The 21,383-nt window shown below is 48.9% G+C and overlaps 1 protein-coding gene across 2 annotated transcripts in view; it reads right to left on the bottom strand.

The window, feature by feature from the left end:
• GLTP (glycolipid transfer protein) overlaps positions 1–20,755 on the bottom strand; it is a 31,063-nt gene extending 10,308 nt beyond the window's left edge. Inside the window, exon 1 of one of the 2 annotated variants that reach the window (XM_008004648.3) lies at positions 20,486–20,755. In XM_008004648.3, the coding sequence (XP_008002839.1) occupies positions 20,486–20,588 (103 nt within the window). In that variant the 5' untranslated portion in view covers positions 20,589–20,755. Of the gene's footprint in view, positions 1–19,539; positions 19,633–20,485 lie in introns of those variants that run through there. The other variant, XM_008004649.3, reaches the window with a different exon arrangement.
• Positions 20,756–21,383: the final 628 nt, after the last annotated feature.

The following is a 21,383-nucleotide window of genomic DNA, read 5'->3' on the forward strand; positions in this document are numbered from 1 at the left end:
TGGCAACTGAAGCAAGATAAATAAAAATAAATAAATGCATAAAATAAAGATAGGGTCTTGTTCTGGCACTCAAGCTGGAGTACAATGGCGAGATCACAGCTCACTGCAGGCTTCAACTCCTGGACTCAAGCAATCCTCCTGCCTCAGCCTCCCAAAGTGCTGCGATTAGAGGGATACACCATCACACCCAGTAGAATGTTCTTAAATGGAGGCGTTTTCCTTTCTTGGTGGGTCATAATATATGGCAGCATCGTATAATAGGTAACACGTTGGAGTTGATAAAATGTAGACCTGGAAACTGCCTGGCAGTGCCTGGAACTGCTGGGATCTGCTGAAATGTGAGCAACCTGCTGCCTGCCTCTCCTCCGCTCCCTCTTTTGTCACCCCCATGGCAGGCTGTCACAGGACATCTCACTCCTTACATGCAGGAAGTATGCAGGTTCTTTACTGAGTAGGCTCGGTGTGGACTTTACCTTCGAGACTGAAGACAGACTACCGGGCTTCCGTGACACCTTTTCATCGTCCTTGTTGCAGTCCAGAAAAGTGAGCTCGCTAAGCCTACTACAGAGCCCAGGGGACAAAGACCCCAGAGCAGGCTAGAGGCGGGTGCCGACCCCACGGGAGTGAAAGGCCAATACCCAGGAGGCCAGACAGGGACCTCAGTGTGTGCGCCAAGTGACCACATGAGGGCAGAGGGCTAGGGGAGGAACTTCCTTAAGCCAAATTCCACCCAGGGTGACCCTGCACACCTGGCCAGCCATCTGGAACATTCTAATTGCAGCTATGAAAAGAGGTACATGAGAGAAACAGCATTAGACACTTAAGGAAACAGCCCATAGTCCAGTGGAAAGAAGGTGGGCTAGGGATTCAGACAGACGGGGTGAGAATCCTGCACGACCACTCCCAAGCTGAGTAAGTCTCCTCGCCTCTGTGTGCCTCAGTTTCCTCTTGTGTCAAATGGGGCAATAATAGTACTTATTTCATATACTTCTTTAAGAAATTAAAAATAAGGCACCGAGGCCAGGCGGTAGCTCACACCTGTAATCCCAGCCCTTTGGGAGGCCAAGGCGGGCGGATCACAAGGTCAGGAGTTTGAGACCAGCCTGGCCAACATAGTGAAACATCACCTCTACTAAAAATACAAAAATTAGCCAGGCGTGGTAGCAGGCGCCTGTAGTCCCAGATACCCAGGAGGCTGAGAGAGGAAAATCGCCTGAACCTAGGAGGCGGAGGTTGCAGTGAGCCGAGATTGTGCCACTGTACTCCAGGCTAGCAACAGAGCAAGACTCCATCTCAAAAATAAAATAAAATAAGGCACCAAATACATGTAGCAGAGTGCCCGGTGAGTGCTGAACACTCAGTACCTGGACTTCAATCATATCATTACTAGGGTCAGGTGCTGTGACCCAGCAAATGACATCATTGTGGAAGCCACAGAATCCCCCAGAACCTCCACTGAGTAGGACTCATCCTTGACCTGTGCCCCTGCTGCTTTCTCTGTGCTCCCCTGTGAGGCCCCACTAGAGCCGGGGCTGCCACCTTGCCCTGCTGCAAGCTCCAGGCATGCTGTCCTCACGCTGGGCCATGAGCAGTCTCCTCTTGGCAACTGAGCCTCTTTCCAATGTCTACAGAGGCAAATCTCCCAACAAGGGGCCATGCTGGAGCCTTCCCTATGGTGGTCACATCAGAGGCTGCTCAGAGGTGCTGCGCCAGGGATGCAGGCAATGAATCCAGGGTGCTCTGGTCTCCCAGACAGGCCTGCCAGGCATCAATGGGGTGACAACTCCATGCCACCCTTTAACCTCACCTGACGGATCACTGACCTCCGCTGCATGTGGAGGCCAACCTGGGGAGGTCATGCCACTTGTTAGCCCTGGAAGGTGTTCTCTTCCAGCACCACTACCGCTGCCTCTCTGGAAGGACCATGCATTCTCAACTTACATAATAACGCCGGAGCCAAGATCCTCTTTCCTCCGCCAGTGACTACAGTGCCGCCAGGGGGTGCCAATTCCGACCCTCACAGGGGGCCAGGCAGGTGCTATGGATGGGCTACATGGGGACTGGCAAAACCCATCCAGACATAAGGCTGTTCCTCAGCTCCAGCTGACGGCTTTACATCCTCATCTTCCCAAAATGTATAATGAGCTGGACATGGTGGCATGCACCTGTAGTCCCAGCTACTTGGGAGGCTGAGGTGGAGGATCGCTCAAGCCCAGGATTTAAAGTTGCACTGTCACTGCACTCCAGCCTGCGCAACAGCCTCCATCTCTTAAAAAAATTAAAATGTGGGCCAGGCGCAGTGGCTCGCCCCTATAATCCCAGCACTTTGGAAGGTCGAGGCGGGTGGATCACCTGAGGTCAGGAGTTCAAGACCAGCCTGACCAACATGGTGAAACCCCATCTCTAATAAAAATACAAAAATTAGCCAGGCATGGTGGCGTGCACCTGTAATCCCAGCTACTTGGGAGGCTGGGGCAGGAGAATCACTTGAACCCAGGAGGCAGAGGTTGCAGTGAGCCGAGATTGTGCCACTGCACTCCAGCCTGGGCAACAAGAGTGAAATTCCATCTCAAAAAAATAAATAAATGAAAAATAAAAATGCATAATGTACAAAGGCTTACATTAGACTGATGGACGGATGGATAGAGATATGGATAGATAGGCACAGTAAAATACAACATCTAGGTGATAGATGTACGAGTACTATTTACTGTAAAATTCTTTCAACTTTGCAATGTTTGGATTTTCTCATAGAAAATACTGAAAAAACTAATGTCAGGGTTTTTTTCTGCTCATAAAATCCTATTTGTTTTTCTACTTTTTTTTCCAAGTCTGTTTCACTGTTACAGTGATGATAGTCACGTGTGTTACACCTTTGTTTTTTAAACCAACAGTCTTGCCACCAGACTTGAGCTCTGAAGAGGGCAGGGACCAGGTTCCCTGCTATGCCCCCAGCACCCAGCAGGTGCCTGACCCCAGTCGGTACTTGTATGACATCTGTGGAATGAATGAGTGAATGAATGGACTGTGGGAAATGTAGAATCTGTCAGTGTATTTCCCTGCACCCTCCTATGGTTCAGACTGACCTAACACACTGGTTTTAAGTACCTATCCAACCCAGATGGCAGAGGATATGTGAAGGGACTTGGGCCTCAGTTCCCCTGCTTATAAAATGGAAATCCTTCTAAGATGTTCCTCTGCAGGGCTGCTGTGAGAAAGAGGTGTCACACGTGCAAAGTGAGGGCTCAAAGCACTGACCATGATTGTTTTTACTGCCATTGGCTGGTTTTCAACCAGAGCCTTCCAGTGAAGAAGAGATGATGGCAGGGCTTGATGACAGATCACCATCGACCATGGGTGGCTTATTAGCTTTTCTCAGTGACTCAGGTCATTCAACATGCATTTCAGAGACGCAGAAAAATATTATGCAGCATCCTTTTGCAGTTCTGAGGGGCCCTGCCCTGGTGGCAGGGAGAAAGGCTTTTTGTTTTGTGTTCTCCTGACCATGCGCTACGAGGGTCACGAGGCCACCATGGTCAGCAGGAGCTGGGCCCCAACAGCAGCTGTTATTGTGTGTGGGGCCACCGCACAGGGCCAGAGCTCCTGCTCAACAGTAAGGGAGGAATGTGATGCCCCAAATGCACTTCCGGGGCTGGGAGCCTAGCAGAAGAGAGGGGAGGCGAGGCAGGGGCTGGGAACGCCACCCCAGACTCCACTTCCACGCTCTACCCACAGGGAGTCACTGGCAGGAAAGGGAGCTCTGCATGCATCTCTGTGTTATGTAAACATGCACTCTGAAGTGGGTCTGGAAGTATCTGGAGGTGGGCTGCCTGTGATTAGCAGGGGCATCAACCTGGGCAGTGGCATTGAAGCAGTGGCATCCACAGTCCTAGGTTTGAATCTCAGCTCTGGTGTGAGTTTGGCCAAGTGACTTAACCACTCCAGGTTCTGGCCCTTCGGTTTCTACAGCCCAGAGGTGCTGTGCAAACAGGAAGTGCTCTGTATATAGTTGGGCTGAAGCCTGTTTCAACATCACCTACTCAAGGCTCTAGGCTTATGTTTGCCTTTGGTGCAGTCCAAGGACATCAAGTCACAGAAAAGCCAAATGACTTGCCCAGGTTACACTCCAGGGAGTGCCAAGACACAATTCCAGAGCCAAAGCTGCTTCCACTACACCCTTAACCTTTCTGTCTAGAATGTTACCATTCTTCGAACTCAAAGAATGTTTCTTTGAAGTCCTGTGAACTCAGAGAAAATAGGAAACGAGAAGACGATTTTAATTCCCAAGCATGTGGTCGCTTTTCTAATAGTTTATTTTACTTATTTATTTATTTTGAGACAGAGTCTCACTCTGTCGCCCAGGCTGGAGTGCAGTGGCGCAATCTAGGCTCACTGCAACCTCTGCCTCCCGGGTTCAAGTGATTCTCCTGCCTCAGCTCCCTAGAAGCTGGGATTACAGGCGTGCGCCACTGCACCCAGCCTCTAATAGTTTAAATTCAAGCCTGCGCCTGCTCTGAATAGAGCATGACATGTTTCTTCCAGGCTCTCGAGCCTTCCGTTTCCTACAGAATGCAGCCCTAACCCCAAATTACCCTTCTTGTTTGACCAGTTTTGCAGTTACCCCAAACTTGTTTTTTTTTAATTGTTGTCAGCAAACAGGCTCTTTGAAATGCCACCCAGAACCTGTCTACCTGGAGGGAGGGAGGGGACTTGGACGGTTTTCTAGTTCATGACCTCCAGGGAGAAAGGAAGCTGTCCTTTTAAACATTTTTTACTTCTTCTTCTTCTTATTTTTTTTTAAATAGAGACAGGGTCAGGCCGAGCATGGTGGCTTACGTCTGTAATCCCAACACTTTGGGAGGCCGAGGCAGGCAGATCACCTGAGGTTCGGAGTTCAAGATCAGCCTGACCAACATGGTGAAACCCCATCTGTACTAAAAATACAAAAATTAGCTGGGCGTAGTGGTGCAAATCTGTAATCCCAGCTACTCGGGAGGCTGAGGCAAGAGAATCACTTGCACCCGGGAGGTGGAGGTTGCAGTGAGTTGAGATCACGCGTGAGACTGTCTGAAAAAAAAAAATAGAGACGGGGTCTTACTATTTTGCCCAAGCCAGTCTCAAACTCCTGGGCTCAAGCGATCTGTCTGCCTTGGCCCCCTCAAGTGCTGGGATTATAGGCATGAGCTGCCATGCCTGGCCTGAAGCTGTCTTTAAAAAAAGAAAAATCAGATATGGTCCCACCATCTTCTTTCACAGACCCAACTAGAATGAGCAGATTCCAAATACAGTAAAGCCTTGGTTATCTGGAACAGCTGGCAAATGGCCACTTCTGTTTAATGGAGAAGGCTTTTTCCAATGCACGCTACTCAACTCACAAGGCACAAGGAAAGAAACCAATAAACCTAATTATAAAAAACAGAAACCTCCTATATGGGGGAGAGGAGAAATTCCACCACCAACTAAAGCCAAAAAACTTGGGGGCAGACAGTAGAGAGTCTGTGTAACAAGCGTAACAGAAAAAAGGCTAATATCCCTAATATGTAAAGAGCTCTTACAAATCAGTAAGAAAAAAACAACAGCCCTATAGAACAGTGGGCATTTCACAATAGAAATGACAAGATGCTTAATCTCAATAATAAAACAAATAAAAACAGTGAAATATTTTCCATCTACCATTTTTTTCAAGAGTCTTGCTATATTGCCCAGGCTGGAGTGCGGTGGCTATTCACAGGTGCAATCCCTCTACTGATCAGCATGGGAATTTTGACCTGCTGTTTCCAACCTGGGCCAGTTCACACCTCTTTAAGCAACCTGGTGGTCCCCTTTGCCAGGAGGTCACCATATTGATGCCAAACTTAGTGCAGACACCCAATCAGTGTAGCACACTACAGCCAAGAACTCCTGGGCCCAAGTGATCTTCCTGCCTCAGCTTCCTGAGTACCTGGGACTACAGCTGTGCACTCCTGTGCCTGGCTCTCAAATACAAATACACCATCGGTATTGTAGCTCAGCCATCCTGGATGGAGCTCATCAAAATGTAACACAAATGTCACTGCTTTCATAGTGGAAGCCATTTGTAGCTTTCTAAACAGGGCCATCATCAAAAATACGAGTTATGATAAAGATGTGGCCCAGAAACGTCACTGGTCCCCTCAAACCATCACTAAATGACTCTAGATGGTGTGCCTTCAGGCTTTTAGGACAACTGGACAGCTTTGTGTATCTTTTTTTTTTTTTTTTTTTTGAGACAGGGTATCACTGTGTTGCCCAGGCTGGAATGCAGTGGCACAATCATGGCTCATTGTAGCCTGGAACTCCTGGGCTCAAGCAATCCTCCCACCTCAGCCTCCAGAGTAGTTGGGACTAAAGGTGTGCACCACCATGCTGGGCTAATTTTTTTTTTTTTTTTTTTAACTTTTTGTAGAGACTGGGACTCACTACACCATTGCCCAGGCTGGTCTTGAACTCCTGGGCTCAAGCAATCCTCCAGTCTCGGCCTCCCAAAGTGCTAGGATTACAGGCATGAGCTACTGTACCTGGCCAACTTTGTGTATTTTTTTTAAACTCCTGTTGGTGGTTGACAGCTACTTCTTCCTGCAGTGCTTCAATTATTTATTTATTTTTTTGAGACAGAGTCTCACTCTGTAGCCCAAGCTAGAGTGCAGTGGAGCAATTTCAGCTCACTGCAACCTCTGCCTCCCGAGCTCAAGCAATTCTCCTGCCTCAGCCTCCCAAGTAGCTGGGACTACAGGCGCACATCACCATGTCAGGCTAAATTTTTGTATTTTAGTAGAGACAGGATTTCACCATGTTGCCCAGGGTGGTCTCAAATTCCTGAGCTCAAACGATCCACCCACCTCGGCTTCCCAAAGTGTTGGGATTACAGGCATGAGCCACCGTGCCCAGCCAAAGTCTTTTAGATACTTAAAAACCAAATAGCCAACAGAATCAGAATCTCCTGCAAAGAGGAGGCAGGCAGGCCGGGCGCGGTGGCTCAAGCCTGTAATCCCAGCACTTTGGGAGGCCGAGACGGGCGGATCACGAGGTCAGGAGATCGAGACTATCCTGGCTAACACGGTGAAACCCCGTCTCTACTAAAAATACAAAAAACTAGCCGGGCGAGGTGGCGGGCGCCTGTAGTCCCAGCTACTCCGGAGGCTGAGGCAGGAGAATGGCATAAACCCGGGAGGCGGAGCTTGCAGTGAGCTGAGATCGGCCACTGCACTCCAGCCCTGGCTACAGAGCAAGACTCCGTCTCAAAAAAAAAAAAAAAAAAAAAAAAAAAAAAAAGAGGAGGCAGGCACCAAGGAGGGGTTTCGTGCATGGCCTTTGGGACAACTCTGACTAGACAAGGGCTATCTGGGGCCTCCTGCCTGGGTCTCTGCCACAGTTCAGATAGGTGACATTGCCCAGAAAGCAGAATTCCCTATAAGCTAGCAGTGACCATATGCTACACAGCAGAATCACACTAATTTCTTTTTTTTTTTTTTGAGATGGGGTCTCACTGTGTCACCCAGGCTGCAGTATAGTGGCACAATCACAGCTCACTGCAGCTTTTTTTTTTTCTTTTTGAGACGGAGTCTCGCTCTGTCACCCAGGCTGGAGTGCAGCGGCGCGATCTTGGCTCACTGCAAGCTCTGCCTCCTGGGTTCACATCATTCTCCTGCCTCAGACTCCCGAGTTGGGACTACAGGTGCCTGCCACCACGCCTGGCTAATTTTTTGTATTTTTAGTAGAAATGGGGTTTCACCGTGTTAGCCAGGATGGTCTCGATCTCCTGACCTCATGATCTGCCCACCTCGGCCTCCCAAAGTGCTGGGATTACAGGCGTGAGCCACCACACCCAGCCTCACTGCAGCTTTGACCTCCCAGGCTCAAGTGATCCTCCAGCCTCAGCCTCTGGAGTAGCTGAGACTACAGACACATGTCACCACGCCCAGCTAATTTTTTGTTTTTACTTTTTTGTAGAGATGGGGTCTCACTTTGTTGCCCAAGCTGGTCTTGAACTCCTGGCCACAAGTGATCCTCCCACCTTGGCCTCCCAGAGCACTGGGATTACAAGCAGAAGCCACTGCGCCCAACCTCATTTCCTCTTTCTCTGGCCTCAAGAGAGTTGGACAGTACTGGTCATTATGCTCTTAGCAAGACCACAGCATATATCTGGAAATTTCCATCCAAGCTGCCTCTCTGTGCCTGCCTCTTCAAACAGCCATCTCTTTCGACATGGGATGTTCCTGATATTGAGTAACGAGGTGACCAAATTGCCCTGCCCTGGCCCACCCTCTCATTTCATCTCAGAACAATGTTCAGGAACAAAAAAGCACTCTTTAATATGCACAGCTTGCTTCACTTCCAGCCTGTGTGATTCAGGACAGAACACACCTAACCCAATTCATAAACAGTTATTTCCAGAAAGGAAGAACAGGATGCCCGTGTCGTGATGCTACAAGCCTGGTGTGGGGAGGTTCTATTGTAAATTCAATGGTTTTTTTCATAGCTGAATAATAAAGTTAAGTTGTTAAACATATGAGGCAGATTAACTTTATAGGCCCTGGGTTACAAGGATCATAATGGAAGACACTCAAATTACAGCTGATGGAGATGAATCATTTATTTATCTGGGGGTGCGGGTTGTCATGGCTCAGTTTACAATAAGGCCTATTTTTAAGGATACGAGCCTTGAGATTACCTACATTCCTAAAACGGGTTCCTACTCTGAGTCTACTATCTAAAGAGGAAAGAATGTTTACAAAACAATTCAAAATACTGCTTTAAAAACTTCATCCCCGGGCCAGGCGCAGTGGCTTATGCCTGTAATCCCAGCACTTTGGGAGGCCAAGGCAGGTGGATCACTTGAGGCCAGGAGTTCAAAACCAGCCTGGCCAACATAGCGTAAACCCATCTCTACTAAAAATACAAAAATGAGTCGGGCATGATGGTGAGCGTCTGTAATCCAAGCTTCTCAGGAGGCTGAGGCAGGAGAATCACTTGAACCCAGGAGGTGGAGATTGCAGAGAGCCGAGATTGATCGCACCACTGCACTCCAGCCTGGGCGACAGAGTGAGACTACCTCAAAAAAAAAAAAAAAAAAAAGACAGAAAGACAAACTTACCCTCATGACATGCCAACAATTTGTCCCATAATTGCCCCCTGTTCAGGAAAACACAGTGTTGAACTCACAATGATGCAATTGGGAAAATGCTTTTTTTTTTTTTTTTTTTTTTTTTGGAGACGGAGTCTTGTTCTATTGCCAGGCTACAATGCAGTGGTGAGATCTCGGCTCACTGCAACCTCCACCTCCTGGGTTCAAGCGATTCCCCAGCCTCAGCCTCCTGAGTAGCTGAGACTACAGACACGCACTACCACGCCCAGCTAATTTTTTTTTTTTTTTTTTTTTTTTGTATTTTAGTAAAGACAGGGTTTTACCATGTTGGCCAGGATGGTCTGGATCTCCTGACCTCATGATCCGCCTGCCTCGGCCTCCCAAAGTGTTGGGATTACAGGCATGAGCCACTACACTCAGCTGGGAAAATTATTTGTCCTTTTTTTTTTTTTTTTTGAGACTCTCACTCTCTCGCCCAGGCTGGAGTGCAATGGTGTGATCTTGGCTCACTGCAACCTCCGCCTCCCAGGTTCACGCCATTCTCCTGCCTCAGTCTCCCAAGCAGCTAGGATTAGAGGCGCCCGCCACCATGCCTGCTAATTTTTGTATTTTTAGTAGAGACAAGGTTTTGCCATGTTGGCCAGGTTGGTCTCAAACTCCTGACCTCAAGAGATCTGCCTGCCTGGGCCTCCCAAAGTGCTGGGGTTACAGGCGTCAGCCACCACACCCGGAAAGTTTCCTTATTTTTAAAATGAGGCTCATAATGGACTCCTCTTCAAAGCGTTGCTGTGACGCTTAAATAAAGTTGTATAAATAAAGGCCTAAGCACAGTTTCTGGTACCTAGTAAGTGCTCAGTGAAAAAGAAGGTATCAGGCTGGGTACGGTGGCTCATGCCTGTAATCCCAGCACTTTGGGAGGCAGTGGCAGACGAATTACCTGAGGTCAAGAGTTCAAGACCAGCCTGGCCAACATGGTGAAACCCCATCTCTACTAAAAATACAAAAATTAACTGGGTGTGGTGGTGTGTGCCTATAATCCCAGCTACTTGGGAGGCTGAGGTAAGAGAATTGCTTGAACCTGGGGGGAGGGTGGAGGTTGCAGTGAGCTGAGATCACGCCACTGCACTCCAGCCTTGGCAACAGAGCAAGACTCCATGTCAAAAAAAAAAAAAGGAAAAGAAAAGAAAAAGAAAGTATTATCATTTATGCTTATTATAAATTATATCATCATCACCTTTCCCAACAGACAAAGCTTTTCTTTAGAGAGAAAATCCAGAAAACAATTATTCCAATGACTAAGAAATCAAAACAGAAGGAGAGGAAGGAAGGCAGGAGGGAGAAAAAGAATTATTGACTCATTGATTTATTGTAGGGGTAAAATTAGCAGAAATCTCCCCATCATAAAATAATGACTTCAAATGTATTCCAGACCATTAAGACAGAGATCTCAGAAGGGAGTGAAGTAAGGAACTTGGAGGAACAGCAAGGCAGAACATGAATCATTTCTGAACACAGGGAAGTGTGAGTCAACTGCCTAACTGCCAGGGTGGAAAGCAGAGGCTTCTAGAAGACCCTGGAGAGGGCTGATCCACTGCAATGACTTTGAAAATCTGAGATACAGTTAACGCTCTAACAAGAACCACAAAAATGGCCTCCATACAAGTACCACCGTAAGTATGTAACAAAAGGAGTTAACATTCATTCTGGCAGGTTTTTACTGAAACAATGAAACCTAAGACTAGGACCCAACATTTCCATTCTTCTTTTTCTTTTTCTTTTTTTTTTTTTTTTTCCTGAGACAGTCTTGCTCTGTCCCAGGCTGGAGTACAGTGGCGTGATCTCAGCTTACTGCAACCTCGGCCTCCTGGGTCAAGCGATTCTCCTGCCTCAGCCTTCCGAGTAGCTGGGATTACAGGCTTGCGCCATCACACCTGGCTAATTTTTTTTGTATTTTTAGTAGAGACAGGGTTTCACCATGTTGGCCAGGCCGGTCTCAAACTCCTGACCTCATGATCTGCCTGCCTTGGCCTCCCAAAGTGCTGGGATTACAGGCATGAGCCACCGCGCCTGGACCCAATATTTCCATTCTAAGAAGCTCACTGAAATAATCACACAGTCATGCCAGCCGGGAACTTCCTATCATTTCCCCTCCTCCCCTACAAGGGACATTTCTGCCCTAAAAAGGACTTCCAACATCTTCCTGTTTCCTGATGTGATGTTGGTCTCCCCTGTTACAGCGCTAGACCTGCTGCAAAGTCCTGTGGACATCTCTCTGAACATCGGTTTCCTCTTCTGGAAAATGGTGCCAAATTCCTCCTAAATTCATCATGAGGATTAGAAATCAGTTACTGTCTAATTGAATGCTTGATCCTGGGAGCCAGTCAAAATAGAGATGATGCTAGCTATGATCACAGTCATACGTTATATTTTATAAAGCCCTTTGTCACTAATTCCTCCCATTCCTTTTCACGTGGATATAGGCTGGGTGCCCACGATGCAGAAGCCCATTGGTGGGTCCTGGGAGGGCCTGACTTCTGCCCTAAGGGATTCACAATGGAGGGCTGTCCCTCCAAGCATCCCTGTGCAGCAGAGGAGGGGCTAGATGAGTTAGCAAGCAACTGTAGTCTCTCCCCTCCTACTCGATCCTCTTCCTTCCAGCAGCAGAGAGGCCAGACCTCAGGCTCTGAACTCAAGGGCCAGATTTTTCTGAACACAAAGATCTAATCACCACCATCCCAGGACAGGGTGGGTGGATGCCACTGGTCTGTATGTACTCTGGCCTTTGGACATTATAAAGGAGGCTGCCGGAGCAACTGTCAGACTTAAGCAGCCATGCAGCTGGCTCTGTGCCCTAGCAGTCATTCACCAAGTCAGGCATTGATTTTGGTGCTCCTGCCTGGAGCCACCATATCTTTCCACAGGTAGGACGGACAGCCCTAGACCTTTAGGAAGTGAGCCTTTTGCCACACAGCTGGTGGGAAACAGAGCTGCCAAAAAGAAGCCACCTCAGGGCCTCTCAAGCTCAGGCTGGCTCAGCCAGATGCCAATCTCCATGTTTCCTTCCACTCATCTGTACATGGTCTTCAGGGCATGGATGTCAGAGGAAGAGAATCAGACTCAAAGTGACTTCTGTCCTCTGAGCCTCAAAAACAGCCAACTCATGGGCTGTTATGCACATGGACAGAAAAACACAACAGGGCCCTCGACAGCCCTCCTTCCAGATTGTTCTCTGGCCAGGTGGGATCAAGAGTGGGCCCCACCAGCATGGCACTAGCACACAGCAGGTGCTCCTGAAGGCCAAGAAAGCCTCACTTACTACTTGCAAATGCATCTCCGAAGTCTGCCAGCAGTTTCAAAATTGTAACAGCCATTGCAGAAAGTGTCTATCTGGGTTCTTCCTCCAACAAGACATTATTTGTTTCATCTTCTCAGGGTCTATCCCAGGCACACAACCGAAATCCCATTCCTCTAGAATCCAGCTCTCAACAGTCAATCCAAATGATAACTCACCTGCTTATTAGGAGGGTTAATACAGTTTCTTGTCTTTCTTGGGATATTCTACACCAAGCTTGTCCAACCCGCAGACCGCAGACCGTAGACCGCGGACTGCATGTGGCCCAGGACCGCTTTGAATGTGGCCCAACACAAATTCAGAAACTTTCTTAAAACATTATGAGATTTGAGTTTGTTTGTTTTTTTTAGCTCGTCAGCTATCGTTAGCATTAGTGTATTTTATGTGTGGCCCAAGACAATTCTTCCAATGTGGCCCTGGGAATCCAAAAGATTGGACACCCCCGCTCTATACAAAACCAAAAAATAAACAGGTATTAGCATTAATTTAAAATTTAAAACAAAGCAGAAAACATTGCAAGGCTGTGGTAGGTGGTCCCAAATCTCAGAGGATGCTTGTTGCAGTGGGGGAGCTTCTAACTCACAGATCAAGGGGTTCAGGTGGGGCTGGTTCCCAGTTAGCCTGATGTCCCAGATGAAGGAAAAGCCAGAGCTGAGGCCGGGCGCGGTGGCTCACGCCTGTAATCCCAGCATTTTGGGAGGCTGACGTGGGCGGAACATGAGGTCAGGAGTTCAAGACCAGCCTGGCCAGCATAGTGAAACCCCATCTCTAGTGAAAATACAAAAAATTAGCTGGGCATGGTGGTGCGCATCTGTAATACCAGCTACTGGGGAGGCTGAGCCAGGAGAATCACTTGAACCCAGGAGGCAGAGGTTGCAGTGAGCTGAGATCATGCCACTGCACTCCAGCCTGGGCAATAGAGCAAGACTCTGTCTCAAAAAAAAAAAAAAAAAAAAGGCAAGAGTTGAGCGCCGTGGCACACGCCTATAATCCCAACGACTCAGGAGGCTGAGGCAGGAGGATCACTTGAGCCCAGGAGCTGGAGGCTGCAGTGAGCTGTGATCACCCCATTGCATGCCAGTCTGGGCGATAGAGCAAGACCTTGTCTCTTAAACAAAACACACATACACACGCACACACATACACACACACAACCAGCCAACTTGTTTGGGGCTTTTCCCACAAGATGATTTCAACGCTCCAGTCATTTTCTAATTTACATTCAAATAGGAGTTACAGACCAGCTTGGCAGGCTGTTTAAGCATTACACACCTCAGAGCAAACCTGCATGTCTGGTCTGTGGCACCCATGCCACCTGTCATGTGGACAAGTCACCATGGTGCCAGCAGAACCACTGGATTCCCTCAAGTACCCAACCAGGCTGGCTCCACTGGGCATCCTGTCCTTTACCAGAGAGAAAGCCAGGACAGCAGGCATGACAGCAAGAGCACCACATAAGAAGTCCAGAGGCTTGAGTTCTAGTCTGGCTTTACTGGTCACTCACTGGCTGTGTGACCCTGAGCAAGTCACCTAACCTCTCTGACCTCGGTTTCTTTGGCTGTAAAACAAGATAAATCTCTGATTCTAGGCTGCCACTGCTCCACTTCCCCAAAATGGAACAAGCACTGAACCAAAAGTGGTGGAAAACCACTCTTTCTGGGTTCACTCTAGGACTATTTAATGAGTGCCAGATACCTAGAAGGCCAGATTCCACAGACATCCGTTTAATTAAGGTAAGAGGCATGAAGAAAAATCAACCCCAGAATTTGGATCTCAAGAACTGAGAGGTGGAAATCATGACCTTCAGCTCTTCCATCTCTAGTCTCTCCCTAAACAGTGAGAGCAAACAGGTATCATCTCATGCACCACTCTAACTGACCTGGAGTGGCTGTGTTAAGAAAGATGCCAAGGCTATGTTTAGGCTCAAAGGGGAAAACAGCATCATGATTGATTGATGATGTCTGCCACAAATACAGGCTATGAAGGGGGTTATGTATTTTAATTTAGTCATGTATCTTATTTTAGTTTAGTTTAGTTTATTTATTTTGAGACGGAGTCTCACTCTGTTGCCCAGGCTGGAGTGCAGTGGTGCAATCTCAGCTCACTGCAAGCTTCACCTTCCAGGTTCAAGGGATTCTTCTGCCTCAGCCTCCTGAGTAGTTGGGATTACAGGTGCATGCTACCATGCCTGGTCAATTTTTTTTTTTGTATTTTTAGTAGAGACGGGGTTTCTCCATGTTGGCCAGGCTGGTTTCCAACTCCCAACCTCAGGTGATCCACCCGCCTCAGCCTCCCAAAGTGCTGGGATTACAGGCATGAGCCACTGTGCCTGGCCTAGTCATGTATTTTAATTTGGAAAAAGAGAGAAGGGCCCAGCATCTTCAACAAGAACCCAGAAGAATGAGAATGGAATGAAAAGCAGTCATTCAGTGAATAGTACTAGCACCGAGTGTGACGCACTGAAATAACTCAAATTCACAGAATATGATAGGGTCTATGGGCATCTAAGAGGGTCAGGAGAGAGGTTCTGGATAAGGTGACTCCTTAAGGATTAGTAGAACCTAGACAGGCAAAAGGAGGGAGGTGGGCTGAAGAGCAGAGTGGTCCACCAGGCAGAGGGGCTAATGTGGGGAAGCACTGGAGGAAAGAGTATGATAATAGTGCCACGTGTGGGGCTGGAAACCATTCACAAAGGCTGAAGCACAGGTTCCACGCTGGGATGATAGGGAACCACACAGGCTTCTAGACAGGGAGTGTCAAGAAGTAGATGTTACCTAAGTCTCCATGCCCCTGCCCTCCCATTGTTAATGCTTTAGAACAGCCACAAAATTGACCTTCAAAATGAGAAGGGGCCCTCCCAGAAGTCAGTCTTGCAAACTGATCAGTCAGGAAAGATCTGATTACTGGGTCAAGGTACAGAGAGAAGATAAACAAAGGGCTGGCCTCTAAGTGGATGTAGTAAAACCTGTACAACTTGGGAGATTCCAATTGGAGATAAGGAGGAAGGGCAGGCCCAAGATATGGATGCTCTAAGCCAGGCAGGCAGGAGGCTGGCCCACTGCCAACGCACACTGAAGCAAGCCCAACTAATGCTGTCACAAACACCTAACAAAGGTTTAAGAAATGTGGCTACTCTAACAGGTTAAAGCACTCTTCAGCTCTGCAGTTTCACTTCCAAAAATGAGAAATAACCAAAGGAGTGTACACAGAAGTGTATACAAGGATGTTCACTGCAGCACTGTCTACCAGAGCCTGACACAAGAAGCAATGTGAATGTCCAGCAGTAGGGGATTGGTTTAATAAATTCTACCGCATTGAAATAATACAACTGGCTGGGTGCAGTGGCTCACACCTGTAATCCCAGCACTTTGGGAGGCTGAGGTGGACGGATCACTTGAGGTCAGGAGTTCAAGAACAGTCTGGCCAAAGTGGTAAAATCCTATCTCTACTAAAAATACAGAAATTAGCTGGGCATAGAGTCATGCGCCTATAATCCCGGGTACTTGGGAGGCCGAGGCATGAGGATCACTTGAACCCAGGAGGTGGAAGTTGCTGTGAGTCGAGATCATGCCACTGCACTCCAGCCTGGGCAACATAACAAGATCCCTGTCTCTACAAAAATAAAAATTAAAAAAATTAGCTAAGCATGGTGGCACATGCCTGTAGTTCTAGCTGCTCAGGAAGCTGAAGTGGGAAGATTGCTTGAGCTCAGGAGTTCACATCACTGCACCACTCTAGCCTGGGTGACAAAGGAAAGCAAGCGAAAGCAAGCAAGCAAGCAAGAGAGAGAGAGAGAGAGAGAGAGAGAAAGAAAGAGAAGAAAAAGAAAGAAAGAAAGAAAGAAAGAAAGAAAGAAAGAAAGAAAGAAAGAAAGAAAGAAAGAAAGAAAGAAAGAAAGGAAGGAAGGAAGGAAGGAAGGAAGGAAGGAAGGAAGGAAGGAAGGAAGGAAGGAAGGAAGGAAGGAAGGAAGGAAGGAAGGAAGGAAGGAAGGAAGGAAGGAAGGAAGGAAGGGAGGGAAGGGAAGGAAGGAAGGGAAGGAAGGAAGGGAAGGAAGGAAGGGAAGGAAGGAAGGGAAGGAAGGAAGGGAAGAAAGAGGGAGGGAAGAAAGAAAGGAAGAAAAGAAAGAAGGAAAGAAAGGAAAGGAAGAGGAAGGAAGGAAAAGGAGGAAAGAAAAGGAAAGACAGAGGATTGACATAAAAAGATGGTCATGCTATATTGTTGGATAGAAAAAAGCAGGTTATACTTGTTTGTTTACTTTATTTGTTTATTTATTTGAGACAGGGTCTCACTCTGTCAACCAGTAATAAGCGATAATTAGGCTTTATGTAGATTTTTTTTTTTTTTTGAGACAGGGTCTTGCTCTGTCACTCAGGCTGGAGTGTAGTGGCACAATCTCAGCTCACTGCAACTTCGGCATCCCAAGCTCAAGTGATCTTCCCACCTCAGCCTCCCACGTAGCTGGAACTACAGGTGTGCACCTCAACACCCGGCTAATTTTCTATACTTCTGCTAGAGACAGGGTTTCACCATGTTGCCCAGGCTGGTCTCAAACCCCTGACCTCAAGAGATTCGCTCACCTCAGCCTCCCAAAGTGCGGGGATTACAGGCGTGAGCCACTGCACCAGCCCATACTTTTTTTCCCCAAAAAAGATGGATGTAAAGGGTCAGGCGCGGTGGCTCACGCCTGTTATCCCAGCACTTTGGGAGGCCAAGGTGGGCGGATCACGAGGTCACGAGATCCAGACCATCCTGGCTAACACAGTGAAAGCCCGTCTCTACTAAAAATACAAAAAAATTAACTGGGTGTGGTGGCGGGTGCCTGTAGTCCCAGCTATTCCGGAGACTGAGGCAGGAGAATGGCGTGAACCTGGGAGGCGGAGCTTGTAGTGAGCCAAGATCACGCCACTGCACTCCAGTCTGAGCAACAAAGCAAGATTCAGTCTCAAAAAAAAAAAAAAAAGATGGATGTAAATGTAGAAGGAAAATATTCTGAAATCCCAGCAGAGATTTTTTCTTTAAAACTCCACCTCAAATGTTGTCAGACAATTAAGTGAACAAATCTAGAAAGAGTACTTAGCACATAGTAAGTGCTCAGTGAGTGACAGGGAGATTTTTATGTATCATTTGTATTTGCTCAGTTTTCCTCCAATCGACAGATCTTCCTTGCAGAATTAAATACTTTTTTAAAACACAGCTTTTGGCACCTAGTCATATTTATATCTAGAGCTATGGTTCTCGGAGGTGATTTTGCCTCTCTGGGGATATTTTTGGGGAGGGGGTGCTACTGGCATCTGGTAGGTAGAGGCCAGGGATGCTGCTAAACATCTTACAATGCACAGGACAGCCCCACCACCACAAAGAATGATCTAGTCCCAATGTTGGCAGTGCCATGGTGAAAATCCCTGACTTGGAGGAAACTGTCACTGCAAGGTGTTTCAGACTCCTGGTGTCCCTCACCCCAGAGCAGCTCCATTCAAGAGACACACACACCACCCAGATCATCCAGGTGACCAGATGCTCCCAAGATCTAGAAAAAGCCCCTGCATCACAGCCAACAACTGATCTCGATCAGATGTCCCAGAGAAAAGTCACTCGTGGAAGAATCCTCCTAAAGCTTAAGTCTTCAACCCTCAGGAGCAATTCTCCTCCCCCCACAGAAGAGAATAATGGTTCAAATGAATTATCACTTTCTTTTTCTTTAGAGTCCTAAGAATTAGCCTCTCTGGTGAACAGTAAACAGCTCTGGTGGGCAGAGGGCCCTGTGGTGGTTAACCCGTTGTGGACCAACCCCACTGAGGCTTCTGTGTAAATGGTACTTCTGTCAATAGATGTGACACCCACAGCACAGGGATTGCAACAAAGACAAGGGTCCTTTGAGACCAAGGAAAGGGAGGAGGAGATGCTCTTTAGCCCTGGCACCAGATGACTGCTGGCTCTGGCTTGCCACCTCCCTCTTTCCTCCAAAACCAGTCAGATAATTTCATCAAATGATGATACCCCCAAATACAGAATGGATGTGCAACCTCACTGAAAATAAGAGAAGAAAAAGCCACAGTTTAACCTGGGGTTTCTCCACCTTTGACACTGCTGTTTGGGGCTAGATCATTCTTTGTTGTGGCAGGACTGTCCTGTGCACTGTAGGATGCTGAGCAGCTCCCTGGCCTCTACCCACAAGACACCCCACGTCCCATCCCCCAACACAGTTGTGACAAAAATGCCTCCAGGCATTGTCAGATGTCCCCTGAGGGGCAAAACTGCCCTCAGTTGAGAACCACTGACAAATGGATTCTGAATCCCTGTCCAGAGCAAGCTGGCTCTGACTTGTAACTATTTCTGGAACCAAAGAGGAAACAAGCAAGCAAAAAAAAACAACAACAACTCAGTCACAAAATTAAACAACTTTTCAATGCTAGGGCCGGTTCACTCCCAAGTCCCTGCCTGGAGAGTCAGTATTATCTCAAGACTGTAACACTGATAATAAGAAAGTTTTGTGCATTCAGCAGTATTGACTGAGCGTCTGCTATGTGCCGGGCACTGTTCTGGGCACCGGGGACACAGAGTGGATGTAAAAGAACAAACCCTTGATCTCAGATTGCTTACCCAGGTCTGGAATCATACACACCAGACAATTTGCACTCCCTTAAACACTGATTAATCACTCTAGCAAGGAACCAAAACTGGATTCAGGAACTCATAACCACACCCCCTACAGCAAAGACCTATTTGGCACTTATGGCCTCAGTGCTTTACACACACCACCTCATCTACTCCTCACGGCTGGCCTAGGAGATTAGCATCCCCGTTTCACAGCTGGGGACACTGAGGCTCAAGAGGTGAAGGAAGGGAACTACAGACTCCAGGTAACCACAACCATCCCAGAGCTCAGGACACTGTGGGAACTACCACCTCCAACAAGCTTCATTGCCCACTAAGTCAGACTGCCCTTAAAGTCTCCTGTCTGTGAGTTTCAGCTGGACTCTGCCCTGGGGGCTGGTATCTTCCTGCAAGGCCACCAAGTGAATCAGCAGGCCAGGACAGAGCCCACATGAAGGAGGAGAATAGAGGCTCCGGTTGCACCCTTTACCTGGGACCCAAAAGGCAAAGGACAGGAGCAGTGGTGCTGGTTTCTGGTTCCCATTTTCCATCCGGGGCCTTGGGTGGGCTGGGCTAGGCTGAGGGAGTGAGAAAAGAGGATCTGAAAGTGGACCGCCTTCCCAATGCGCCCAGGAACTTCAGCACGACATACAGGGGAGGGGCTTCCTCTTGCAGAGCCTAAACCGAGGGAGGAATTGGTGCCAAGCTCTGTATGTCTGATGTCACCTCACAAAACAGCTCCCCCCACAACCCTCACCCCCGTCCTAAAAGGAGGAAAAACTTAAGGTGGTTTCCCCTAGAAAGAGGCCCTGGAGTTTTGCAATTCCACCTTCAAAACACCCTTCCTGTCCCCGCCTTACCAGGCTTCCTACCCTTGGAGAGGGAGACCGGAGTCTTTGATCTGGAATGGGGGAATTCTGAGGGAAGAAGGAAGGGTTCGTAGGTCCCATGAGGGAGAGGCTGGAAGCGTTTAAAGAGAAAGCTTATGAAATGGGGAGATTCATGGTAAGGTGAGGGAGTTGAGAGCCACCAGAAAGCGCCAGGGATGAAAGAAGCACTTTGGGGAAGAAGGGGCAGGAGTCTTTGGGGGAGATGGTGGATTAGAGAATGCCTAGGGGAGATAGAGATGGAAGAGTAAGGGGTGTTGAGGGGACGGATGATCAGGGGGCATTTGGGGGATATGGAGGACTGTGAGGTGTCTAGGGAGAGGGAGGATTTGGAGAGGACAGGGAGGATGTGACATGTTTAGAGGGGAGAGGACTTGGGAGTGGTCCAGGAAAGGGAGACTTTAGGGTGAGTGGAGGTAAAGAGGATCTTGGGTGACTGGGGAAACAGGACTTGGGGATGTCTAGGGCAGAGATGTTTAGGGGATACTAAGGGGAAGGATTCGGGTGCGTGTGGGACTGCGGGCCGCCTCCCCCTCCATTCCGGCTCACCGAAGAAGGGTGGCAGGTGGGACACCGCCTCGAGGAAGGGCCCGGTCTCGATCTGCTTGTCCGCGGGCAGCGGTTTCAGCAGGTGTTCGGCCAGCAGCGCCATTTCGGGGTCGAGGCCCGCGGTGATGCCCCAGCCGGCGCCGCGGGCGTCCACGCCGCCCCGCGGGCCGCCGCCGTCAGCGCCGGGGCCGTCACAGCCGCCCGCCGCAGGTTCCGGGGACGCCAGCGTCACCACTTCCGCCCGCACCGCGCCCTGGTACCCAAGCGCTCAGCGCTGCCCCCCGGCCGAGCGCCTAAACTGCCAGGCGCGCCGCCCCGCCCCTGCTCGCCGGCTCCCAATCCGCGCCCGCCGCCGAGGTCTCCGCGCCGCCATTGGCCGAGGGGCCGGCCGGGGGCGGGACGCAGAGGAGGCGCGCAGATTCGTGGGTCCCGGAGGGCCCAAGTGAGCCGCTCCCAGTTGAGTCTTCCCCAGGTGTGCCTCCTGCCGTCCCCGGATTGGCCCCCCCCAACCTGGGCGGGCCGGCTCGGGCCAGGTCACAGCTCACAACCCGCCCACCAGCTCGGGTTACAGCCCCACCCAGCCAACGCTCCCCAGGACCCCCGTTTCCCCCAAAATTGTCCCCCAATAACTGCAAATGACCTGGGTGGACACTGCTCTCCTGTTGGTCACGGTTCTCTTTCGCTACAACCGACGGGGACGCTCGATTGTTTGATTCTTCGTCTTCAATGATCTTATACCTGTTAAACACTGCTGAAGTCACAACCTAACTCAGCCACTGCCCTGCTGGACGACTCCTGCTTCCCGAAATCTGGGGTCCAGTTTGCCCTCAACAGTCTGATGTTACCTATTGTGAGGCCGAAGAACAGGGCCTGGAGGCAGGAAACATAAGGCCGATCC

Source organism: Chlorocebus sabaeus, chromosome 11 (assembly GCF_047675955.1).
Source record: "Chlorocebus sabaeus isolate Y175 chromosome 11, mChlSab1.0.hap1, whole genome shotgun sequence".
Lineage (NCBI taxonomy): Eukaryota > Metazoa > Chordata > Mammalia > Primates > Cercopithecidae > Chlorocebus > Chlorocebus sabaeus.